This window comes from Rattus rattus, chromosome 5 (assembly GCF_011064425.1).
Source record: "Rattus rattus isolate New Zealand chromosome 5, Rrattus_CSIRO_v1, whole genome shotgun sequence".
NCBI lineage: Eukaryota > Metazoa > Chordata > Mammalia > Rodentia > Muridae > Rattus > Rattus rattus.
The window spans coordinates 53,928,431-53,949,054 of NC_046158.1; the positions used below are offsets into that span (position 1 = coordinate 53,928,431).

Sequence of the window (20,624 nt, forward strand, 5' to 3'; positions counted from 1 at the left end):
GCTTACAGGAGGGAAAACATGACTCTGTCGTCTGCTCCTGTCTCCTGTAGCCTGGTGAGCAGATCCATGTCAACCTCCCCCTGTCACAGCAGGTGGTCAACGAGAGCCGCCTCTCCATGTCGGAATCCGTGTCAGAGTTCTTCGATGCCCAAGAGGTGCTCCTGTCTGCAAGTTCATCGGAGAATGAGGTGGGTTCCTGGCTGTGTCCGTCTCATCTGCTTGCAACTGTGGGCGAGCCCATGAGACTCTGGGACTCTGAGCCGTCCTGTGGGTTTATGTCACAGGAAGATGCTCCCATTCAAGCAGCACCAAAAGTGTGTAAGCCACAGTGCTTCCCGTTCCCTGGGCACATGAAAGCATTTCTGGGCTGAAACTCTGGGCTCTTGACTTAGATGAATAAAGGGAAATGATCAAACATATGTACCAAACCAATGGTAACTGAGGTCATTGCAGGGGGCCGTTTGGTAAGGCAGAAAGGATGTGAGAATTAGAAAACCACTTTCTGTTGGGTGATTTAATAATTCTATAAGACAAATCTGAACACGTCCCAGTCCCCAGTATTCTTAGAATAACAGTTTATCTGTCACGCAAAAATGCTAATAATCTGACCTCTGTACTCAGGTGTAGCTTCGTGTTCCTTTGTGTTCTAGATCCTTCCATCAGTCAAAGGCGTGATCCCTGGAGTTGTCAGTTTGCTAAAGACACCGTATTGTCTCTTGTTATAACAAAGAGAAGTAGTCTTTTGTGTGACCCACACTGGAAAGAACTGGACTGCGTACCTCCCCTTGTGCCCTGTGTTTTAGAGGTTTTCAAAAAAACAACTGCTTTAGTCCCATCTTCTTCCTTTACCACAATACTCAGGACTAGGCCAAGAAATAAACTCAAATGATAGCCACCATCATGTTCTCAGAGTTGTCACTTCCTCGTCTGTTAAGGGCTTGCTCCTGGATCAGTCTAACCGGCTCCAGTCTCTTAAGTGTCTTAAGTGAGAACCATCTAGAAAGCTCCTCCAGCCTTCACACTAACACACTTGGCAAGCTCACCCCGTGAGTCCAGCATTGGTGTGTGAACTGCAGTCACAGCGGCAGAGTACAGGCAGCTGTGTTCTATGCTGCCGTGGCCAGCGGAGATAGGGTCCTCTGCACTTGGCGCCCATGCTGGCTGGAGGGTTTCTCCCAGAAATATGGATGCTAGAGAGTTTCTCCCAGAAATATGGATGCTAGAGAGTTTCTCCCAGAAATATGGATGCTAGCTTCTCCCACATGTACAGTCTGATTCCTTCCTCAGAAGCCACCTTGATAGCTAGCCTGCCTGCAGTGGAGTGTTGTTTCCCTCTCTCCCCTAGCCCTTGGGACGACTTGTTTCTTTTTCCCTCCCAGTTAGCACTCCCCAACATAGTTTGTTTCCTCTATTTCACCTGCCGTTCGTGCGTTTCCACCTCTAGAATGCAAACCCCATGGTAGAGACATCGTCACTGTTATGTCTCTAGGACAGTCCAGCGAAGTCACTAAGTCTTTGCTAACTGAATGGAGGTGTTCTTTCAGGCCGTTCACCCATGATGCTTCTGAGAGGTGTTCACACCAAAATTTAGCTGACTGGGGATATGGTAGCAACCAGTGCATTTACTTAACCAGTCCTCAGAACCTTTTCAGAAAATTGTCTACTAAAAGCTACATCATTTTTTTTAATAAAAGATGGCCAATACTTTCCAGAGTGATCTACCAGCCTAGTGTCTGCTTTAAGACTTGTGTCTGCGGGGACGTGCCTAATCACATTTAGAAAAGGAGTTCCTGATTTATTTTTGAATCCTGAAGTTCAGAACCAAAATATTTGGCTCCAGCACTTTTAGTTCGCAGGGAAGACACAGGTCTAGGTAACGGCCCAGGATCTTGGTCTGTGTGTAGGACACGTGAGAGGACCACAGCAAACAGCCCAGCCCCCCAATGCTGCCACAAACAAACGTGGGATGTATGTCCTTCTGACCCATGTCCGTGGTCACTGCAGAATTCTACACAAAAGATAATGTATCATTTATGGCACAGTAGTTTAGGACAAATCAGAAACCGAACAGTGTGCTTAAGCATGGCAGTTTCCTTAACAAATGCTAACAATGAACAAGATTGCAATATACACTTAATTCTGGTAGGCACTTGTCTCCTTGGCTGCAATTAAGTGAGATTAGCCTCTTTTAGTGCAGTGGTTTGAACTACCCTTTAACAGGGGTCCCATATAGATATCCTGCATATCGGATATTTACTTATGAAGTAGCAGGGACAGTAACTTGGGAGGTCGCCACACCATGAGGAAGTGTATTAAAGGGCCGAAGTGTTAGGAAGGTTGAGAACCACTGTTTTAGAGAAATTGGGTGGAAGAGATTGATTGGCCTCTTTTTCCCTACAAGCTAATGAGCTCAGCTTCCCTGGGCCCAGTCATGTTCCCTCTGGCTCTCTTGCAGCCTGTGAGAACTGTGGAGACCAAGTAGAGGGCAAACACATGAATCAAAAACAATATTTTTTCCTCGATTTGCCATGTCTATAAACCTCACATGCAAAAGCAAAAATCCTGTTACCTTAACCCATATGTACAGTCCTGTGAGGGTGTCATCTGAAGTATATGAACTCTGGAAGCGAATATGTGAACTCTTTTCAGCCCTGATATTTATTTACTGTGTGTGTGTGTGTTCTTGTATGTGCATGACTTCCGGTGTTTCTTTGTATGCATACACATGTATGTATAGAAGCCAGAGATCAACTTCCAGTATCTTCTTCAGTTTCTCTCCATCTCAGTTTCTGAGACGCACTCTCCCCCTGAGCCCTGGTGTTGACTTCTTTAGGCTGCCTGAGGACTCTGTTTCCTCCCCTCCATTTCAGCTACATGCACCACATCCAGGTTTTACATGGATGCTAGGAATCTGATGTCAGGTCCTGCATGCTTGGACAACAAGCACTCCGCTGACAGATCGGCCCTTCAACCCTAAAAGTCATCAACAAATATGGAAATATGTAAAAATTAAAAATGAATTAAAATATTTTAGCAGTACCAGAGATCAAGCCCAGAGCCTTGTGTGTGCTAGGAACAAACTCTCTTCCACTCAGCTGTGCCCTCCGCCCCCCGATAGTTCTTATTTTATTTAAATTTAAAACTTTGAGTAGCAAAATGTTGACACAAGCAAGTTTTAAAAAAGAGAAGTTGCAAACCAGGAATTGCAGTGCATAAGATAACAGAAACATGTTGAGAGACAAGCAGGTTTACAAAGAGCATACCCGAACATTGTCTGTAATGGAGGCACCTGCGTGCTGGTTCGTCTCTGTGTGTCATCAGTGAGCGTCGAAGGCGCTGCCCTTCCCAGTGCAGACGAAGAGCTTCATCTCTTGTAAGGCAAGATGTGTTCAGGACACTGCAGAACTAGAGACCCAGACATGCTGAGCATAACCGCAATCCCAGCATTTGGGAAGCACAGGTAGGAGGCTCACCGCAAGTGGTCCAGCTTGTTCTGCATATTGAATTCTGGGCTAGCCAGAGCTATGTAGCAAGACCCTCAAGGCACCAAAACGAATGGTCAAACCAACCCTGACCTCTTTGCTAGTAGTGAAGAAACATGCAGCATGTGTCTAAGTTGGGGGGATGAGACCTACCTGAATGGTCCTGTAGGTGATGGCAGTGCAGGTGACTTTTAAAATCTATTTGCCCTCCCTCGTGGACTTGCTAATATTTTTACAGGAGGGATGTTTTGGTTTTAAATGCCACCGTTTTCACTTTGAAGACAGTAAAGAGCGTTGTTTTCCTGTCTGAAGTTGAGACCTTGGCTTCCCAATTCCTAACTGTCCCAGTGCCCTTACTTAACTGCCCGGACTCTGTACATCACATTGCTCCTTAATTTAATTTTGCCCTCAGTTGGGGTTTCACTTTAGGTTTTTGTTCACTTGTTTTCGCAGTATTGAGGATTGAACTAGGGCTTACGCACGTTAGGTAGACAGCCCACCACTGAGCTGTAGCCCTACACCTGCTGCTTTCATGGTTGCTCCATTAGTTTTTCTCAGGAAGAGAATGACTTCATGTTTGATCTCTCTCCATCCTCCTACAAGTTGTCAGGCACTAGGCTACTAGGACTTGTTACCGGAACCTGTGTAGCATCTGCTCATCTCAGCTCCCTAAAGGAAGCTGCAAGCATCTTGTGGATCACTTAAGTCTGACTCTGTGTGGACTTCCTTGCAGCTTCTTGGATTTTAATGACCCTTCAGGCTGTCCGAAAAACCTATCGTCACCACCTTCTTGTCTCCCTGCGCTTGGCCACAGACACTCTTAACTTCCCAGCAGTCCTTGGGAATGTCTCCCTCATTGTTCTTACCTGTGCCTCTCCCTCCTTCCTGTGGTGCTTCTCTGTCTCACGGTGACTGGGCAACTCCTGTTCTTTCTTTGACATCTCCCACACCCTCTGCTCAGTAGCGCTACTCTGGGCAGCCTATCTGGAATCCTCTGGGTAGAGGCCCATGCGTTCCTTCATGTATGTGTGTGTGTGTGCACTGTGTTTTCCTGAATTAAGCATAACCACCTCCGCCCCACCCCCAGCTTCCCAGCTTGGCTAAGATGGGAGCTATTTTTTGTTTTGGATTGGTTTTTGCTTTTTTGTTTTTTCGAGAAAAGTTTCTCTGTGTAGCCCCAGCTGTCCTAGAACTAGCTTTGTAGAGCAGGCTGGCCTCAAAGTCAGAGATCCTCCTGCCTCTGCCTCCCAAGCGCTGGGATGAAAGGCGTGTGACACCGCCACGGAGGAGCTACTTCAAAGCAGCGGTTCCTCTCTAGCATCCTGTAGAAGCCACCCAGGTATTCTTTGAACGTATCCAAGTAGACTTTCCCTGAGATATCTGCCGCTCATCTGAACAGGAGTTTGCTACTTTTAACCCTCTGGTGATCTGAGCTCTTGAGGCAAGAGTCCTAAGAAGCGCTCTCACCACCTCCTGGCCCTTCCTTCCTTCCTTAGGCTTCCGATGACGAGTCCTACATCAGCGACGTGAGTGACAACATATCTGAGGACAACACCAGTGTCGCCGACAACATTTCTCGGCAAAGTATGCATCGTTTGAGTGGCCGGGGCGATCTATCTGCGGGCCACATTCTAACCGTGGTGAATGGGTAGCCAGCCATCCCCTCCTTCCCCTCAGCAGTTATTCATAGCTTCTCTTTTGCATAATCTATTCAGGTGGCAATTATAAAATCTGTTGGGTATGTGGTTAAAGGTTTACCTCTTGTTATGAAAAAGCCCTCCTCTGAAACACGCGCTCACACACACACACACAGGACTTTGCTTTCTTAAATAGTATTTGAGTACATTTAAAACTTTGCTTAAAATCCTACCCTGACGCTTTGAGCACTTGCTCTCAAATTTATATAGAAATCATCCTGTGTATTAATGTGATTAGATGTATTACAGTCAGAATCCCATGAAAGAGTTCTCTCTTCTGCTCTGATGTTACATAGCCAGAATGGGGGAGCATCACTCTCTCTGCTCTTCTTCCTCTCCCAGTCCTGAATGGGGAGCTCACAGGAGGCGCCTTCCGCAATGGCCGTCGAACCTGCCTGCCTGCTCCTTGCCCGGACACTAGTAACATTAACCTGTGGAATATCTTGAGGAACAACATTGGCAAAGACCTGTCCAAAGTCTCCATGCCCGTGGAGCTCAATGAGCCACTCAACACTCTGCAGCACCTCTGTGAGGAAATGGAGTACAGTGAGCTCCTGGACAAAGCCTCGGAGACCGACGACCCCTATGAGAGGATGGTATGGTAACAAAGAACAGGGCAGCGCCCCCTAGAGGACATGAGCTGACACAACCATCGTGTGGACAGCCTTGTTCATAGAACATTCGCACAGTATATAGGTTTAGAGAAGATTTGATCTGCGCGAATGACTAAGCAAAGCCAGGAACTTCTAGACACTCTTCTTGGAAGCTACTCGTGTTGTGAGGTTTCCACAGCCTGTTCTCCCACAGTGGTGCTCAGCCCTTGGCTTTGCCATATGGAGTCAATTTACAAACGTGTTGGGCCTCATTCAGAGCTATCCTGAGGTGCATGTGTGACCTTGAGCTGCGTGGGCGTACCTGCTGGCCTAGAGCGTTCCCTAAAGTTTTTCAAAACTCTCCTACTCCTTAGAGGTTAAAGCATGCTGGGCCTTGCTTTGTCAGCTCATCTTGAGTGCCAGGAGAGCCCATCTGTTCAGGAGCACAGCCCTGAGAAATCAACTTGCTGTTGCTACTTTATCCTCTATTCCATAAGGCCGGAGGACTTGACCTCTGCTCTAACCAGCACCAGCAGCTACTCCTGCATGCCTGTGAAATGGCTTACAGGCTGGCCTTCGGAACCTCTGACCTCTCCGTTATTCAGGAAATCGGGTGGACACATGAGTGTAGAGGACGTGGCTTCAGTTGCCTGACGGTTCTCACAGGAGTAGTTTAACTTAGCCCTACCAGTGTATTGATAAAGATCCAAATAACTGAAAACACAAGCAGCATCAAGTCAGGAGACCCACACACACGCGCACACACACACACACACACACACACACACACACACACACACACACACACACACACACACACACGGATGTACCCAGTCTGTAGAAGTAGAGGCAAGCAGACTTGGGGTGGTCCCTCCCACATTGCGATTCTTTCCTGTGACCTTGCAGGTTCTCGTCGCTGCCTTTGCAGTCTCAGGGTACTGTTCCACCTACTTCAGAGCAGGAAGCAAGCCATTCAATCCGGTCCTGGGGGAGACCTATGAGTGCATAAGAGAAGATAAGGGGTTTCGGTTCTTCTCGGAACAAGTAAGTAAGGTTGCTGTCCAAGGTAAGAGAACGGCGCAGTGACAAGGAAAGCCTTGATAACTGTGTATGGGACAGGCTGGTTTACCAGTTAACAGAAAACACACATAATTCAACTGCACCCTTGTCCCCTCGAAGTGTGTGTAAGCTCTCTGCGTTAAAGCATGATGATAAATATTAACGACTTACACTTTTGAGACGAATTTACTATTGGAACTGGATTCTCTAGTTTTGTTGGGGAAGAAGGATTTTATTTTTTAAAAAACACCATTGATGATCTAGGTATTTGCAGTGTATCCTGAAATCCCAGCGCTTGGGTGGAGGCAGCAGGATCAGGAGTTCAAGGCCAGTCTTAGCTATGCAGGAAGTTTGAAGCCAGTCCAAGCTATGTGAGACCCTGTCACAAACAAACAAAGAAAACCATCCTGTATACGAGTTGGAATACTAACATGACTGCCTTTTTATTTTTAATTTCCAGGTTAGCCATCATCCACCCATTTCTGCCTGTCACTGTGAATCCAAGAACTTCGTGTTTTGGCAAGGTTTGTATTTCAGTCAATTACAATCGAGAGTCAAACAGATAAGCCTGTGGACATTTTCTAGCTACTAAAAGTACACTGTGCTCAGTTTTATCTCTGCCTTGGGAACTCAGAGCCAAGTAGTAAGTGTTAGTAGGGATCAGCCTGAGAAATTAAATTTTCCACTTTAATATGAAACTGTGTCGTCTTGGAAATGAGATGCTGAGCCATGGAGCTCACACGCTGTCCATCACACTTCAGAACTCCATGCTGCCTGTGCGGCCTGGAGCCATCGCCTTGTCTCACGGTGCCATGCAGGCCTCAGTGCTGTCTGTTGCCCTCTTGCTTCTCCTCAGAGTGTGTGCAGAGATTTTAATCCCAAAGGAATGCTCAATGGCACCTCTGTCTAGACATCTAGTCAACCCAAACATGACTGCGAGCATACGTACCAGCCTAGATGGACAGCCCTCAGACGAACTCTTTAGACTGAACGCATACCAATAGTTTTCTTTTATCCCACAAGAAATGGAACACTAAGAGCTGTTTACAGAGGATTGACACTTTATTAGTTCTTATAGATCATCCAAGGATAATTCCAAGTACATGAGAGCAATGCATCTTTGACATGCAAGTATCTTGCACTTTTTATATAAGGAACTGGAGCATCTGCAAACTGTGTGTATAGCACATAGATTTTCTCGAAGAGCCCCCTCCCCAGAGGGACAATGGTCTAAACACTGAAGTGACTCACTGTCTTTTGACTCTTTGGAGCGTGCATTTTGAAATGAAGACTCTCTTATTTAAGTCCCGTTGCTGTGGTATAATTTCAGTCTTATCTAAAAGTTTTAAAACCCCCTTAGGAAAGTAAAGAGCTTATCTTCTGACTTGACTATTAAGTGTAAAATAATTCTTTGTGTGTGGGAGGCGCTTCCCTGCTCACGGGAAGCATTACCTTAACTTGAGAGCACACCGTGACAGAGAGCTGTAAGTGTACTTTATGACAACGTTAGAAAATAAGTTAATTCTTGGTTATGACCAAGGGTCAGAAGTCTTATAAGGACAGCCCTAATCATTTCTTTTTTAGTTTATCCAGAGGGACCAGGTGATTATTACAGATTTGCCGGTAGATCTGAGTCTCCATGTGGAAAACGTAAAGCCATCAATGAGAAGGAATGGTGGCCCTCAGGCTGTGCCATCGCCAGTGCAGGAGACATGTTCATTAAGTTCATCCCACGTGCTCATAAATCTCTATCTGTAGGGAAAGATTTTAGATTACTCATTTTTTTTATCTTTTGCTGTTCTCCTGAGACATATAACTCCTTCATATAGGGAAAAATGTGTTATGAGTCAATTAAATAAATAAAAATACTGCAGTTATTTTTACATTACTTCAGGCCCTGTATGTGTGTGTGCGCGCGCGCGTGCGTGTGTGTGTGTGTGTGTGTGTGTGCATGCATGTGTGTGTGCATGCATGTGTATGTGTGTGTGTGCGTGTGTATTGACTATTTTTACTGTTTAATCAGAACAGCATTTATTATCTGACGATTTAAGCACTATAGTCTCTAGGTTCATGTGCATGTATGAACACCTCTCGCATACGCATATTTTATTCCAAACTTCTGGAAACAAACAGGGAGCGGGATTATAGAGGAACAAATAATGAACCTGGGTAGAGTCACAATATTTCCACCTTAGCTTTTTCACAAGGACCGACAGGTCCTTGGGATATTAAATGCACACTACAGTCAGTTGTGATTACAAAATCTGCCTTGTAACATAGGGCATGGGTATTGGTTTCTACAGAACCGATCAGACGTGGAGCGCTGAATTTTTGTCCTCTCGCTATCTCGTTTAGATATCAGATGGAAAAATAAATTCTGGGGAAAGTCAATGGAGATCCTGCCCGTCGGAACCCTGAATGTCATGCTTCCAAAGTAGGTTGTTCTCCTCTCCTCTCAGGCTTCGTACGTTCTCTTACAGTCCAAGTGGGTATTCTGGAAGACTCCAAAGTCACCTCCAGCACAAGTATCAGAATGGATTCCCACAGCATACACAACCGCCTTTGTACCTACACCACGGCTTCCTGCTGCTCTCCTGGCGTCCCTCCTTTGGTCAGCCCAAAGCCACACGGGCCACACTCCCACCAACATGTCAGCCTACATTTTTTAAAGTTATTTACCAAAAACTAGCAATGCAGGGTTTTTTTATGATTGTATTCTATATTTAAAATTTTAGAAGACATAGACCATACAAACAAGATATTAATTTATCATTTGCTTGTTTGGCTGATCTGGGTTTTTATCTGTTTGGGTAGGATGTACTGAAGAGGGGAGCTGAAGAGGTGGCTCAGTGTATAAAAGCACTTCTCAAACACAAAGACCTGAGTTCAAATCCCCAGGAGCCATGTAAAAACAGGATACACATAGCATGCGTGCCTGTAATCCCAGTGCTGCTGTGGGAAGATGGGAGGTGGAGACAGAGGAATCCTCAGAGAGCTCTCAGGCCTGCAGGATGCAGGAGAGAAAAAGCACAGTGACCCCGTCTCTAGTGGGAAGGCAAAGACACCACCTGAGGTTACGCCCTGACCTCCACACACATGCCCTGCACCTGGGGTCATGCTTGTGCATACACGCACATACACAAACATACACACACGTGTGCGTGCATGTGCATATGGAAGCACAGAATATGCTGGTGAATTGAATATGAAAAAGATAAAAATAAAGAGTAAGTGTGCAATAAGTGAAAATTCATGATTGAGTTTTCCAAGTATCTGTAATACCCATATCACACCAGTGAGACCTTAGAAGCATTTTATTTCATTATGAAATACAGTTTTACTTGAAAATACAAGAAATGCTCAAACTTACACCTGATTTGTGGCCATGGCCTCTCATTGGTTGGAAGAAATATATTCATACCTTAGTCCCCAGAATCTGCATTAGATTCATGCCATAGATGGGCCTGCTTACTTTTTCCAAAAGAATGACTGCATCTTTCTTCTTAACTTTTATGCCAGTGTAGTTTAAGAGTGTTCTGAGAGTAATCTGTCTCAAACCTGATTAATTCTTCTTCCCTCCAACCCTGCCACCAGTATGCATTGCCTGCCTGCGAATACAGAGTCTTTGCTGGGTCATTAAATCCCTTCCCCGCCCTCGTCATGACCTGGAGCCCACTGTTACAGAACTCTGGATACTGTGGTTTTCCTGGCCCCTGTGTCCTACCCACCCCTTATACACAGTGGCCGCCTCCCCACCACAAAACCTACAGAGTCAGCCTCATCTGCTATGGCTTGCCCAATAATCCCTCCCTGTGCCAGAAATCTAAGGACTAAACTCCTCTTCTGTTCTCATCCTTTGTTCATTGGTAAATAGTAAACTGCATGATACTTTTTTGAGCATTTTCTTACACGCCACTGTACCAGAGGGCCAGAGAGAGGCACTGGTGAGCTTAGCCCCTTTAGGTTCAGAGAACACTTGATCACTGTGAGTAAATAAATGATGTCACGCATTTCTATGACTGCACAGAAGTTTTTCAAGAAATGAGGAGAAAGTAAGGGAGTAGGAGGCTTTATCCAAAGAATATTTTCCTTTGCAGGACATTGATATATCTGAGTCCGTGGCTTTTAACCAGTGCTGTGTTGTCTGTAGGTACGGAGATTACTATGTGTGGAATAAAGTCACCACGTGTATACATAACATCCTCAGTGGGAGGAGATGGATCGAGCATTACGGCGAAGTAACCATTAGAAATACCAAAAGCAGTGTTTGCATTTGCAAGCTCACATTCGTCAAGGTGAGTAGCGCTGTGGAAAAGGAAGGACTGTGCAGAATGCTTCCTCGGGAAGCAATCAGAGGAGAGCTGCCCTGAATCATGGCTTCTTAGACGTTTGGGCATTTTAGACAAGAAAGCACAACTGGCCTTGAGTCGCTTGAGAGATACAAGCTTCTGAATTTGTAGAGGTCAAAAATATCATGCCAAAGGAGAAGTGAGGTTATTTTCAAAGAATAACATCATCATCAGTAAAATTCTAGACCATATTCCATCCCTATACTGAGTGCTGTAGTGTCTATTACCGCCTGATGATGGCATGATATATGTAGGTGATCTTCTTTAGGGAGCTCATTCTAGAACAGCTGCCGTTTTCTGAAAATACTTGAATAGAACCATACAGATGACAGCTGCCAGTCATTCCAAACCCACCAACCCTTTCCTGGAGCAATCCAAATTGAGCCAAAAGAAAGCATTACCTTATTAACTAGAAAAAAAGGTTAGGGACAGAAATGCCAATGGAACCCCATTTCTCCAGTAACACTGCTCCGAAGTAGAATATATTACACCATATCCATGTTTCTTTAAGTATATTACAGGCTTGTCGATTATGTTGACATCATGTCCCGTTGAAGTTCATTAAGGTCCATGAGCAAAGGGAGAAAATCTGAAGAGAAAAATCACTAACCTATGAGTTAATATTGGGTTCTTCAGCTAGATCTGCTCTGGAGCTAGCTAGAGAATGGCATGGAGTAGGTTTGGTTTGGTTTGGTTTTTATGGTACTAAGAATCAATCAAATCTACAGCCTTGCCCATGGTAGCCAGTGCTCATGCCTCATGCCCAGCCCTTCGCTGCCCGTTTCAGAGAAATCCATCTAACCAGCTATTGTAGCACACCTCTAAGCCCAGCACTTTCGTCTGAGATAAAGGATTTTGAGTTTTGTGTCAACCTGGGCTACCCAGTAAGTTCCTAGTCAGCTTAAGCTTCCTTAGTGAGGCTCTGCTGAGACAGAGAGCAAGAAGGGCAGCCTTCCATACGGACGGAATGTGCTGAGCTACAGGCCAAGGGAGAAAACACTGTTCATATGGAGAGGACAGGTTGGTGTTGCTAAAGCACTCGGGGTTGCTTGTTTTCCAGGTGAATTACTGGAACTCCAACGTGAATGAAGTCCAGGGGGTGGTGATAGACCAGGAGGGGAAGGTGGTGCACCGACTGTTTGGGAAGTGGCACGAAGGACTCTACTGCGGGGTGGCCCCCTCGGCAAAGTGCATCTGGAGACCAGGTGAGACCACCTGAGCGTCCTGGTCAGGAGGCTGTGGGCAACAAAAGGGAGGGAACACGGGGGTGTACCATGGAGTCTGCCTTGCATTTCCTTCTAATAGAGACATCCGAAACGTAAATGCTCAAGGCCCTTGCTGGATACCTGATCATTAAAAACGGGCCGAATCACTGACATGAAGTCAGGTGACCTGTTGAAATCTGCCATGGGAAGTTGGCTCTAAACAAAACCCATGCATGCAAACAGTTCGTGTACTAAAAAAACTGAAATGCATAAGCAAGCCCTTGCTCATGTTTAGTTTTTACATAAAAGAAAAGAAATATAACGTCTCTAATCTACAAATCCAGGAGCTTGCTACAGTGATTCTTTTTCACTTGAGCAGCAACACTGTGGCATGCCGGCACTCAATAGAAGACATTGGCAGAGCCAGTCATTACCTTAGCGTATAATTGAATATCAAGTATGAATGGGGAAATATTGCTAGGGAACGTTTCCCTTCATCGGAATTTATCAGGTCACCTCCAACTTTTGAACTTAGTTATTGGTTTCCTAAAGGGCACTGTCAGGTGTTTATTTCCTTCTGGTAGAGTGGTTAATTCTTTCGTTCTTAGTGACTTACTTACTAAGTACTGACTGTGCATCAGCCTTGTTCTAGGTGGTTGAAAGGCTTCAGTGAGCAAATCAGACAAATGTTCTTAGAATTTCTAATAAGCACCAATAAGAGGTTGGGGGAGCTAATCAGTGGTTGGGCACTTCCTAGCAGAAGTGAGGCATCAAGTGACATCTTACCGCACTGTTAAGTGTGATGGTGAACACCTGCAGCCCTAGTGCTTAGGAGAAACAAGTACTGAAGCAGGAGAATTGCTAGAATTCGGGAATTCAAGACCAGCCTGACAGCAAAGTGAGACACACACACACACACACACACACACACACACACACACACACACACACACACACAGTTAAAAATTAGTTTTAGGGCCAGAGAGATAGATCAGTGGTTAAGAGTACTGACTGCTCTTCCAGAGGTCCCAAGTTCAATTCCAGCAACCACATGGTGACTCACAACCAATGGGATCTGATGCCCTCTTCTGGTGTGTCTGAAGGCAGTTGCAGTGTAAACCTGTGTTCCCACTTGAGTTAATGTAAAAAAAAAATAGTTTTTAAATGTTCTAATGAGGGTATACATGGCAGATGTTTCTGGTGAAGTGAAAATGTTTGTAGTTAACCATCCTGGTCTTTATAAAGTTACCTAATTGGATGTGTGTTCAGAGAATGAAGGCCATTGTTATAATGTAAGGCTTTATTTAAGGGCTGGGTTTTATTAAATATGCTAACCTTTCAGTGCTAACCATCCACATAAACCTTCTCACCTAGCAAAGGAGGATCAGTTTAATGACTCGAAAGGAGAGCAGTGTTGTGTTCATCAGTACAAACCTGTTTGTAAGCTGGGCTTTCGAAGCCCAGTTCAGTGCTCTTCCTGAGGAAGTCACTCGTTCCCTCGCTCTGAGCCTTTCCTTCTCACAGCTGCTCTCTGTCTCCCTCCAGGTTCTCTGCCAACCAACTATGAGCTCTACTATGGCTTTACGAGGTTTGCCGTGGAGCTCAACGAGTTGGATCCAGTCCTGAAGGAGCTCCTTCCTCCCACAGATGCCCGATTCCGGCCAGATCAAAGGTCAGGGCGCCAGGTCTCTGTGGTATCCTAGATAACAGCGCAGGTGTCAGAGGTGATCAGGATTATGTGCAACATCGTTTCTTTGCTCCTTCCTGCATTCTCGTTCCCTTATTCACTCAGAAATACCTGAGTTTCCAAATGTGGGCAAAATGGCATCTGTAGGGTCATTAAAACAGAGGCTTACTCAATGGCCAGTTATGTTGGGCACAAAGCTTCCCCCCCATATTTACCAAATGTCTGAAACCTCGGGTGGTGACTGTACAATTGCTCCTCTCCCTGTGTTTATAACCTCTTTACACACACTGTCCTGTAACACGAAGTGTCATTTAAACTGAAGATCAAGAGTGACAGGGCTCAAACACTGAGTTCCGTTTGTGTTATTTTTATATGCTCCATGATGTCCTCCACTTCTACAGAATTCATTTTCATTTTCCCTAAAATTCTGTCTGCCATCTCTATTCCATCCAAGATCAGCTCGCTGTTTCCTAGGTGTGTGTGCAGTTTTTCCCTCCTAAAATGTTCTTGGTGTGACTTTCACTGCATTCTGTTCTACGTATGATTCCATATACTGTGCTAAAAATAATGCAGTTTGTGTTGTTCCTGGGATGTGCATCTCACTGATTTACATTTAGTTCCATCAGTTAACTTCTACAGTATATATTGTAGCCACAGAGATAAACATTTACAAATCATCATTGAGTCTGTTGACCTCAATTCTATTTCAGCATACCTTCTTTTGCATCTCTCTGACACTTCCAGTAAAAGAGGAAAACTTGCTGTCAATTTGGTCTCTCAGTAGAGGACAGCCAGTCACCATCCAGCATCGCATAATGGCCTTAACAAATACATTTGGCACTATGAGGAAAAGAACCCAACTTGTGACCTCATGCCATTCTTCAGAAAAATCTGAGCTGACAGCCTCCCAGACAGCACAGAGAAGTGCCCAAGGCTAAACCAGTCACCTGCCCCCTTTCCATTGTGTTCCCAGTGGAGTAATTCAGTCCACACATACAGAAACTATATTAATTGTTGTACAGACTAATGGCACTTGGCCTGGAACAGACATGAAGGGATATCAGTAATGTCACCACGGTTCAGGGTTTTACCAGTAATCATCAGGTAATGTTATGCCAGTGTTTTTTTTTAAAAGGAGCTAACATTGGAATATCAACTGTATTCTGCCTAGATTTTTGGAAGAAGGGAACCTAGAAGCTGCAGCTGCAGAGAAACAAAGAGTTGAGGAACTCCAAAGATCTCGAAGACGCTACATGGAGGAAAACAACCTTGAGCACATACCAAAATTTTTTAAGTAAGTCAGCCATTCCCACAAGTTTATGTTTTCTGTTACCACGAACCATGAGGGACTCGTGGTAAAGAGAAAAAGAAGGGTGCAGAGTGTCTAGGAACTTAAGCAAATGTGGGTAACTTTGTATCAGACAGTGAGAGAACTGAATCCGATTTTGTGCTTGTAGAAGTTAGTGACTGTCACTGGCCAGCTCTTCTCAATGGTCTTTTCTTTCTGTGGACAGTGAAGGAGCTTACCAGAAGGCATTTCTCTTTTTCTGGACCCTTTAGGGTATTGTTCCCAGCAGTGGCTGGGGCTCTGCCCCAAGGGCACCATGACTTCATTAGGATTTGATTTTATTTCTGTCACACAGAGCTTGCCTTTGCTAAGATTTGGCCCCACTGTGGTATGATCAAAGACGATTACTCCAGGATTATTTAAAGGATTATATTAAACATCACACAGATGAATCTGTGGTTTCCAGATCTATGCCATCTTTCTGAGCATGCACAGAAAAGGGTGACAGTCTCCCCCTTAGACCTGCCATGTTGTGATCACCGGAAGTGCAGACCCACTCTTCAGAGGTCAGCAGTGTGAGCATCATAGGATGGCAGTGTGCCCCTCAGAGGGCTGCAGAGTGCCCTTCAGGAGGTCTACAGTGTTCTCTTCAAAGGGCTGAAGTGTGCCCTTCAGAGGGCTGCAGGGCTGCAGTGTGCCCTCCAGACATGGGCTTCACAGGCCTTTGCAGCTACTGGTGTTGCACTGTTCCTGGGAGGTAGCTCTTCCTTACAGTGCTTACCGAGCTGTGTTTTTGGGCCTCTCTACTTTCTCCCCTTGCCCAGAGGTGATTAATGGTCATTAGTTCCTGCCCTTAGTCCTTTTCCTTCTTTCTTTTATTTCAATCATTTAGTGATTGAAAACAGTTACTTCCATTGTCGACGTATCAACTGTCAGCAGATAGGACACCAATTGTATACGACATGCATGTGAGAAAGAACTCAGTTCAGGTGACCTTGACGTTCCTTGTGGCTAACACTGACTTTCGTATTTTCACAGAAAAGTTATTGACGCAAATCAAAGAGAAGCCTGGGTTTCTAACGACACCTACTGGGAACTTCGAAAGGACCCTGGGTTTAGCAAAGTAGACAGCCCTGTTCTTTGGTAAACTGGAGACGTAGAGCTAGCCAATACACCACACTCGGAATGAATAACTATGCACAATTATGTTTCTTATAGCTACGCGTGGTTTCTGGGTCGACTGAAAACCTCCCATTTGCTTTTCTATTCATCTTTATAATGGATTTTCAAAAGTGCATTAGACAAGGCTCCTAACCACTTTTGGATCCTTTCTGTTTTGCTGCAACCATATTCCTTAAAACAAACAAACAAATAAATAAATAAAACCCATGCCCTCCTCGGAAAGCAGACTAAAAGAAGGAGAATATAAAATCCAAAGTCGGGAGAGCTGGAAAAGAAGATGAGAAACCTGTACTGTGTGCTTCAAGCGGACCAGGAGAGTCTAAAACAATACACAGACTACACGTTCCGTCTGCTGTCCGAATGCGTCATCCCGAATCCCTAGGAGCTCCTGGGCCATAGTGGGTTAGTTCAGACTTGAAGTGTGTTCTTTTGATGTGGTGTGCTTGTTCTCAGCATCGTCAGAATAGACGTTGATGCTTCCCGAAACCCATCCCATCTTTACCACATTGTTCATGCCTTAAGAAACGCAGAGATGTACAATAAACTGTTTTTTAAATGTGTGCTCATAGGTGTATGTGAAGGGCAGATCGTTAGAATCCCGGCATGACTCACTTTCTTGGTCAGAGCATTGATTCGGCTGATATGAGGACTAAATGGGGAAAATCACGCTTTCCCTTGCTAAGTCAGTTCTGGTGTGGTGGATCTGAGGGGCAAGAGGGCTAAGGTACTGTATATGAAGTAGATCTCTGTATCCGGGTCGTTCTTTGAGTTCCTGTCCTGTGTCCAGACAGTAAACCATCCCTCCTCCGTCTGACCTCACAGTGTGCCCTGGTATTTGGCAAAAGTTGTGTGTGATTTGGACACCGGTAATCAGTGTTAAACTTCAGTAGGAAGCAACAGACACCAGTTTCTGCCTGGGCTGGGTGATACCATAACGTACCATTTTTGAGTGGCACCCAGGCCATGCAGCACATCCCTGACTCATGCCCAGCGTTTGACAGATTCCACAGAGAACAAAGGCTTGTTTGCATTTTGTAAATGGATCCTATGCAAAACCATCTTCCTTTTTATTTTTTTAAACCAAGCAGTTCCATATGTTACACGGTTACGTATTAATCATCTACCTTGCTAAGAGCAGATATATAAATCTTAGGCTTAAAAAAAAATTATCCATCCCAAAGGTGGGGGCAGGCAAGATGTGTTTTGAATCCTTCGAGTTTTGTTTTTCCTCTACAGGCACACAGACGCTTTTGTAGGAAGCCTGCATTGGCATTTTTAAGTTCCTGCATGTACATGACTATATAAACGCCTGTACGTTTAAAAAAAAACTCTCTAGGGGGCTTCCTAGTGAATTAGAAAATTACATATATTTTATCGTTAGTTAGAGTTTTATTCTTAGATTCTTACCATCTGAATTTAAGTGTTACTTTAGACTCTGATAACAAGGTTAGTGACATTTTCTATTTTGTTAAGAGGTATAAATCTTGGCGTTATTTCTCCCCCCACAAAGCATTCCTAATAATGGCTAACTCACCATAGAGCCCAAAGCTGCTGCGAACATGGAGGAAAATTCAGAATTTCCCCAAATTCATCTCCCCTTTCCCGTAAGTCTGTGCACCATGCACACAGCTGACAGTCACTGGATTGGAACTTCACTCTCCTAAAAAGTTCCCTAAGGCAGAGGCAGAGGCAGAGGCAGAGGGAGAGGCAGGCTTTGGGCTCACCCAGCTCTCTCCTTGTGCTCCTAGGTGGCTCGCCCTGCAGTTGTAAAACCTCCTCCCTTGTCATGGACGGCTTTTTTCTCTGTTCAACTGATGCTCTTTTACCTGTGCATCTCTAGTTATGTCTGATTTTATATTGAATTAGGACTTAATCACAACCTTAGGGACTTCCTCACAAAAGTCGGTTCTCCTCCATCAGATAAGGCTTATGGTATGATTTAAAGTAGGTCTCGCCCTTACTTACTAGTGTCTGACTAAACGGCCTTACAACCGCCTAAGTAAGAAAAGAATCCTGCGGAATAGAGAGACCACAAGGCGGAAGGTGCTGTGTCTGAAACACAACAGGAGGTGTCCTTTAGCAAAGGGCAGAAGGCCCAGGACTCAGCAGGGAAATGACCACAGCACCCAGGGTTTGGATTATCTGAGATGAAAGGAGAGACAACAGATAAGGCCTTTGTAGACAGATAGTAAGGTTAAGATGACTGATGAGAAGGGTAGATGACGGTCATGTCTACCATGAAACTCTAATTAGGATTTCAGGATGCAGCCGGGAGAAGCGTTGCGTTAATTACAATCACATGTTGTGGCATCCTCCACTTTGAATCTGTGTGGAGATTCCGGTTCCCCAGGCTTGGCCATCCCCAGGCTTGACCATCCCCAGGCTTGACCATCCCCAGGCTTGACCATCCCGTCACTATGGCGTCTCAGTTAGGCTTCAGATCCCCCACTGCACCTGATCCACTCACCTCGGTTGGAGCACTTACCCGTGTTGCTGCCCGGGCCTCATCCTTTTTGTTCACACAGTGGTTATAAAGTAGGAAGGCAGAACCCTGTTGGAATTTCATTTACATGACATTTAAGCTGTTAAACCTACGGGACCAAAGGGTGGAGTGTTCTAGCGGATTCTCTTGATAAAAAGTGATGTGTTCCTTGGGTTTCTACCTAAACCACTGTATTTGGGAGGTATTGTTTTTTCCTTAAAGGGCTGTAGGAAGGTCTGGTATGTCTGTGTTCTTTTTCCAGGCTTTATTTTCAAGCTCCCTCCCTCCCTCCAGCAAGGTTGTCCTGAGAGTGATAGTAAACCTTAGGGTGATTCCAGACTGGACTGATCAATGGCACAACCCAGCATTTGCAGAGGCTCACCAAAAAAAAAAACAAAAACAAAAACAAAAAAAACAAAACAAAACAAACAAACAAACAAACAACAACCAAAAAAAAAAAAAAAAGAAAGAAAGAAAGAAAAAGAAAAACTGGTCATTTTTCTGCTGAATGCTGTTAACCAAGGTGCAAATTTACTCTTCAGTGTTGCTGATATTTCTTTGTACTTTTAATTGTCGCCATTTTTCGTGGGTTATTTTAAAGTGCTGTCCATATTATCTCCAGGTAGCTGTAAAATAAATAAACTCCGTTTAAGATACCCTTTAGTGGTACACGTCAGTTGTATGCGATTGCAGGGCCAAATGTCATTTTTCTGGCTGAGGGAAACCAAGGGAGTTTTGGTACAGAGGATATCAACTTGTCAATTTTCCAAATATTTTGTGCTTAAGCTTGATTCTTCTGGCCTTGTGTTTTTCTGCATGAGCACATATCAGTCATTGGGTCCTGTCCCCAAGGAGCTTATAGAGGGAGAGATGTTCTAGGGAAGAAAACCTGGTTAGCCTGTTTGTTTTACTAGTAGAGAACATTTTCGTTATTCTCTCGTGCGTTTACTTCTCCGTCTTTTCTAATACTGTTCTCTGTCATCCTGGATGAGGAAACACTTGTGGGAGCAGGGCTCACACAGCAGGGGGCGTAACAGATGTTTGCACTTGGCTCAGTATGTTATGAATGTGGCACAGTAAATAACGTTTGTGTACAAAATATTAAGTTTATTTCTATGAGAGCAATTATGTTCAGGATATATAAAATGTATCTAATTAAACCATTACGAATCTATTTTGTGCTCTAGAAATGTTCTTTTGGGAGGGGGAGATGTGTCAGTAGAGCTAAAAGTAAAACGCTGATGTGCGTTCATGGGTTTGGTTTGGTTTCCCAAATGCTCCATGGCTTTTGGGAAAGACTCCATTTCACACCAGGACTCTATCTTAATTGAGTTTATTTTTTGTAAACATTTATGCTTTGAAAGTTGTGTGCTGTGTGGCTTTTTCTCTGAAGCAGAAACTGGCTTTATTAACATCATCTTCGGTAACTCCACCGTTATGGAGATGTGGACCCTTTCTGTATCGGCTGCTTTTAAAGAGAATGGCAAACCGCATTGGATGGATTTGGCTTCATTCTTCTAACCTGGGATTTAAAGGATGAATAGACGCTGTGATGAAGAAACATGCCTGACATCCTAAGTAGATCAGGCCCTTGGGATAG

At 44.6% G+C, this 20,624-nt stretch overlaps 1 protein-coding gene across 1 annotated transcript in view; it reads left to right on the forward strand.

The window, feature by feature from the left end:
* Nucleotides 1–17,103, forward strand: part of Osbpl6 (oxysterol binding protein like 6) — a 96,565-nt gene extending 79,462 nt beyond the window's left edge. Inside the window, exons 15-25 of the mRNA XM_032903530.1 lie at nucleotides 51–188; nucleotides 4,979–5,066; nucleotides 5,522–5,775; nucleotides 6,679–6,816; nucleotides 7,292–7,355; nucleotides 9,187–9,265; nucleotides 10,982–11,126; nucleotides 12,241–12,385; nucleotides 13,931–14,057; nucleotides 15,244–15,366; nucleotides 16,399–17,103. Coding sequence (XP_032759421.1) covers nucleotides 51–188; nucleotides 4,979–5,066; nucleotides 5,522–5,775; nucleotides 6,679–6,816; nucleotides 7,292–7,355; nucleotides 9,187–9,265; nucleotides 10,982–11,126; nucleotides 12,241–12,385; nucleotides 13,931–14,057; nucleotides 15,244–15,366; nucleotides 16,399–16,507 — 1,410 coding nt within the window. The 3' untranslated portion in view covers nucleotides 16,508–17,103. The remainder of the gene's footprint in view (nucleotides 1–50; nucleotides 189–4,978; nucleotides 5,067–5,521; nucleotides 5,776–6,678; nucleotides 6,817–7,291; nucleotides 7,356–9,186; nucleotides 9,266–10,981; nucleotides 11,127–12,240; nucleotides 12,386–13,930; nucleotides 14,058–15,243; nucleotides 15,367–16,398) is intronic.
* Nucleotides 17,104–20,624: the final 3,521 nt, after the last annotated feature.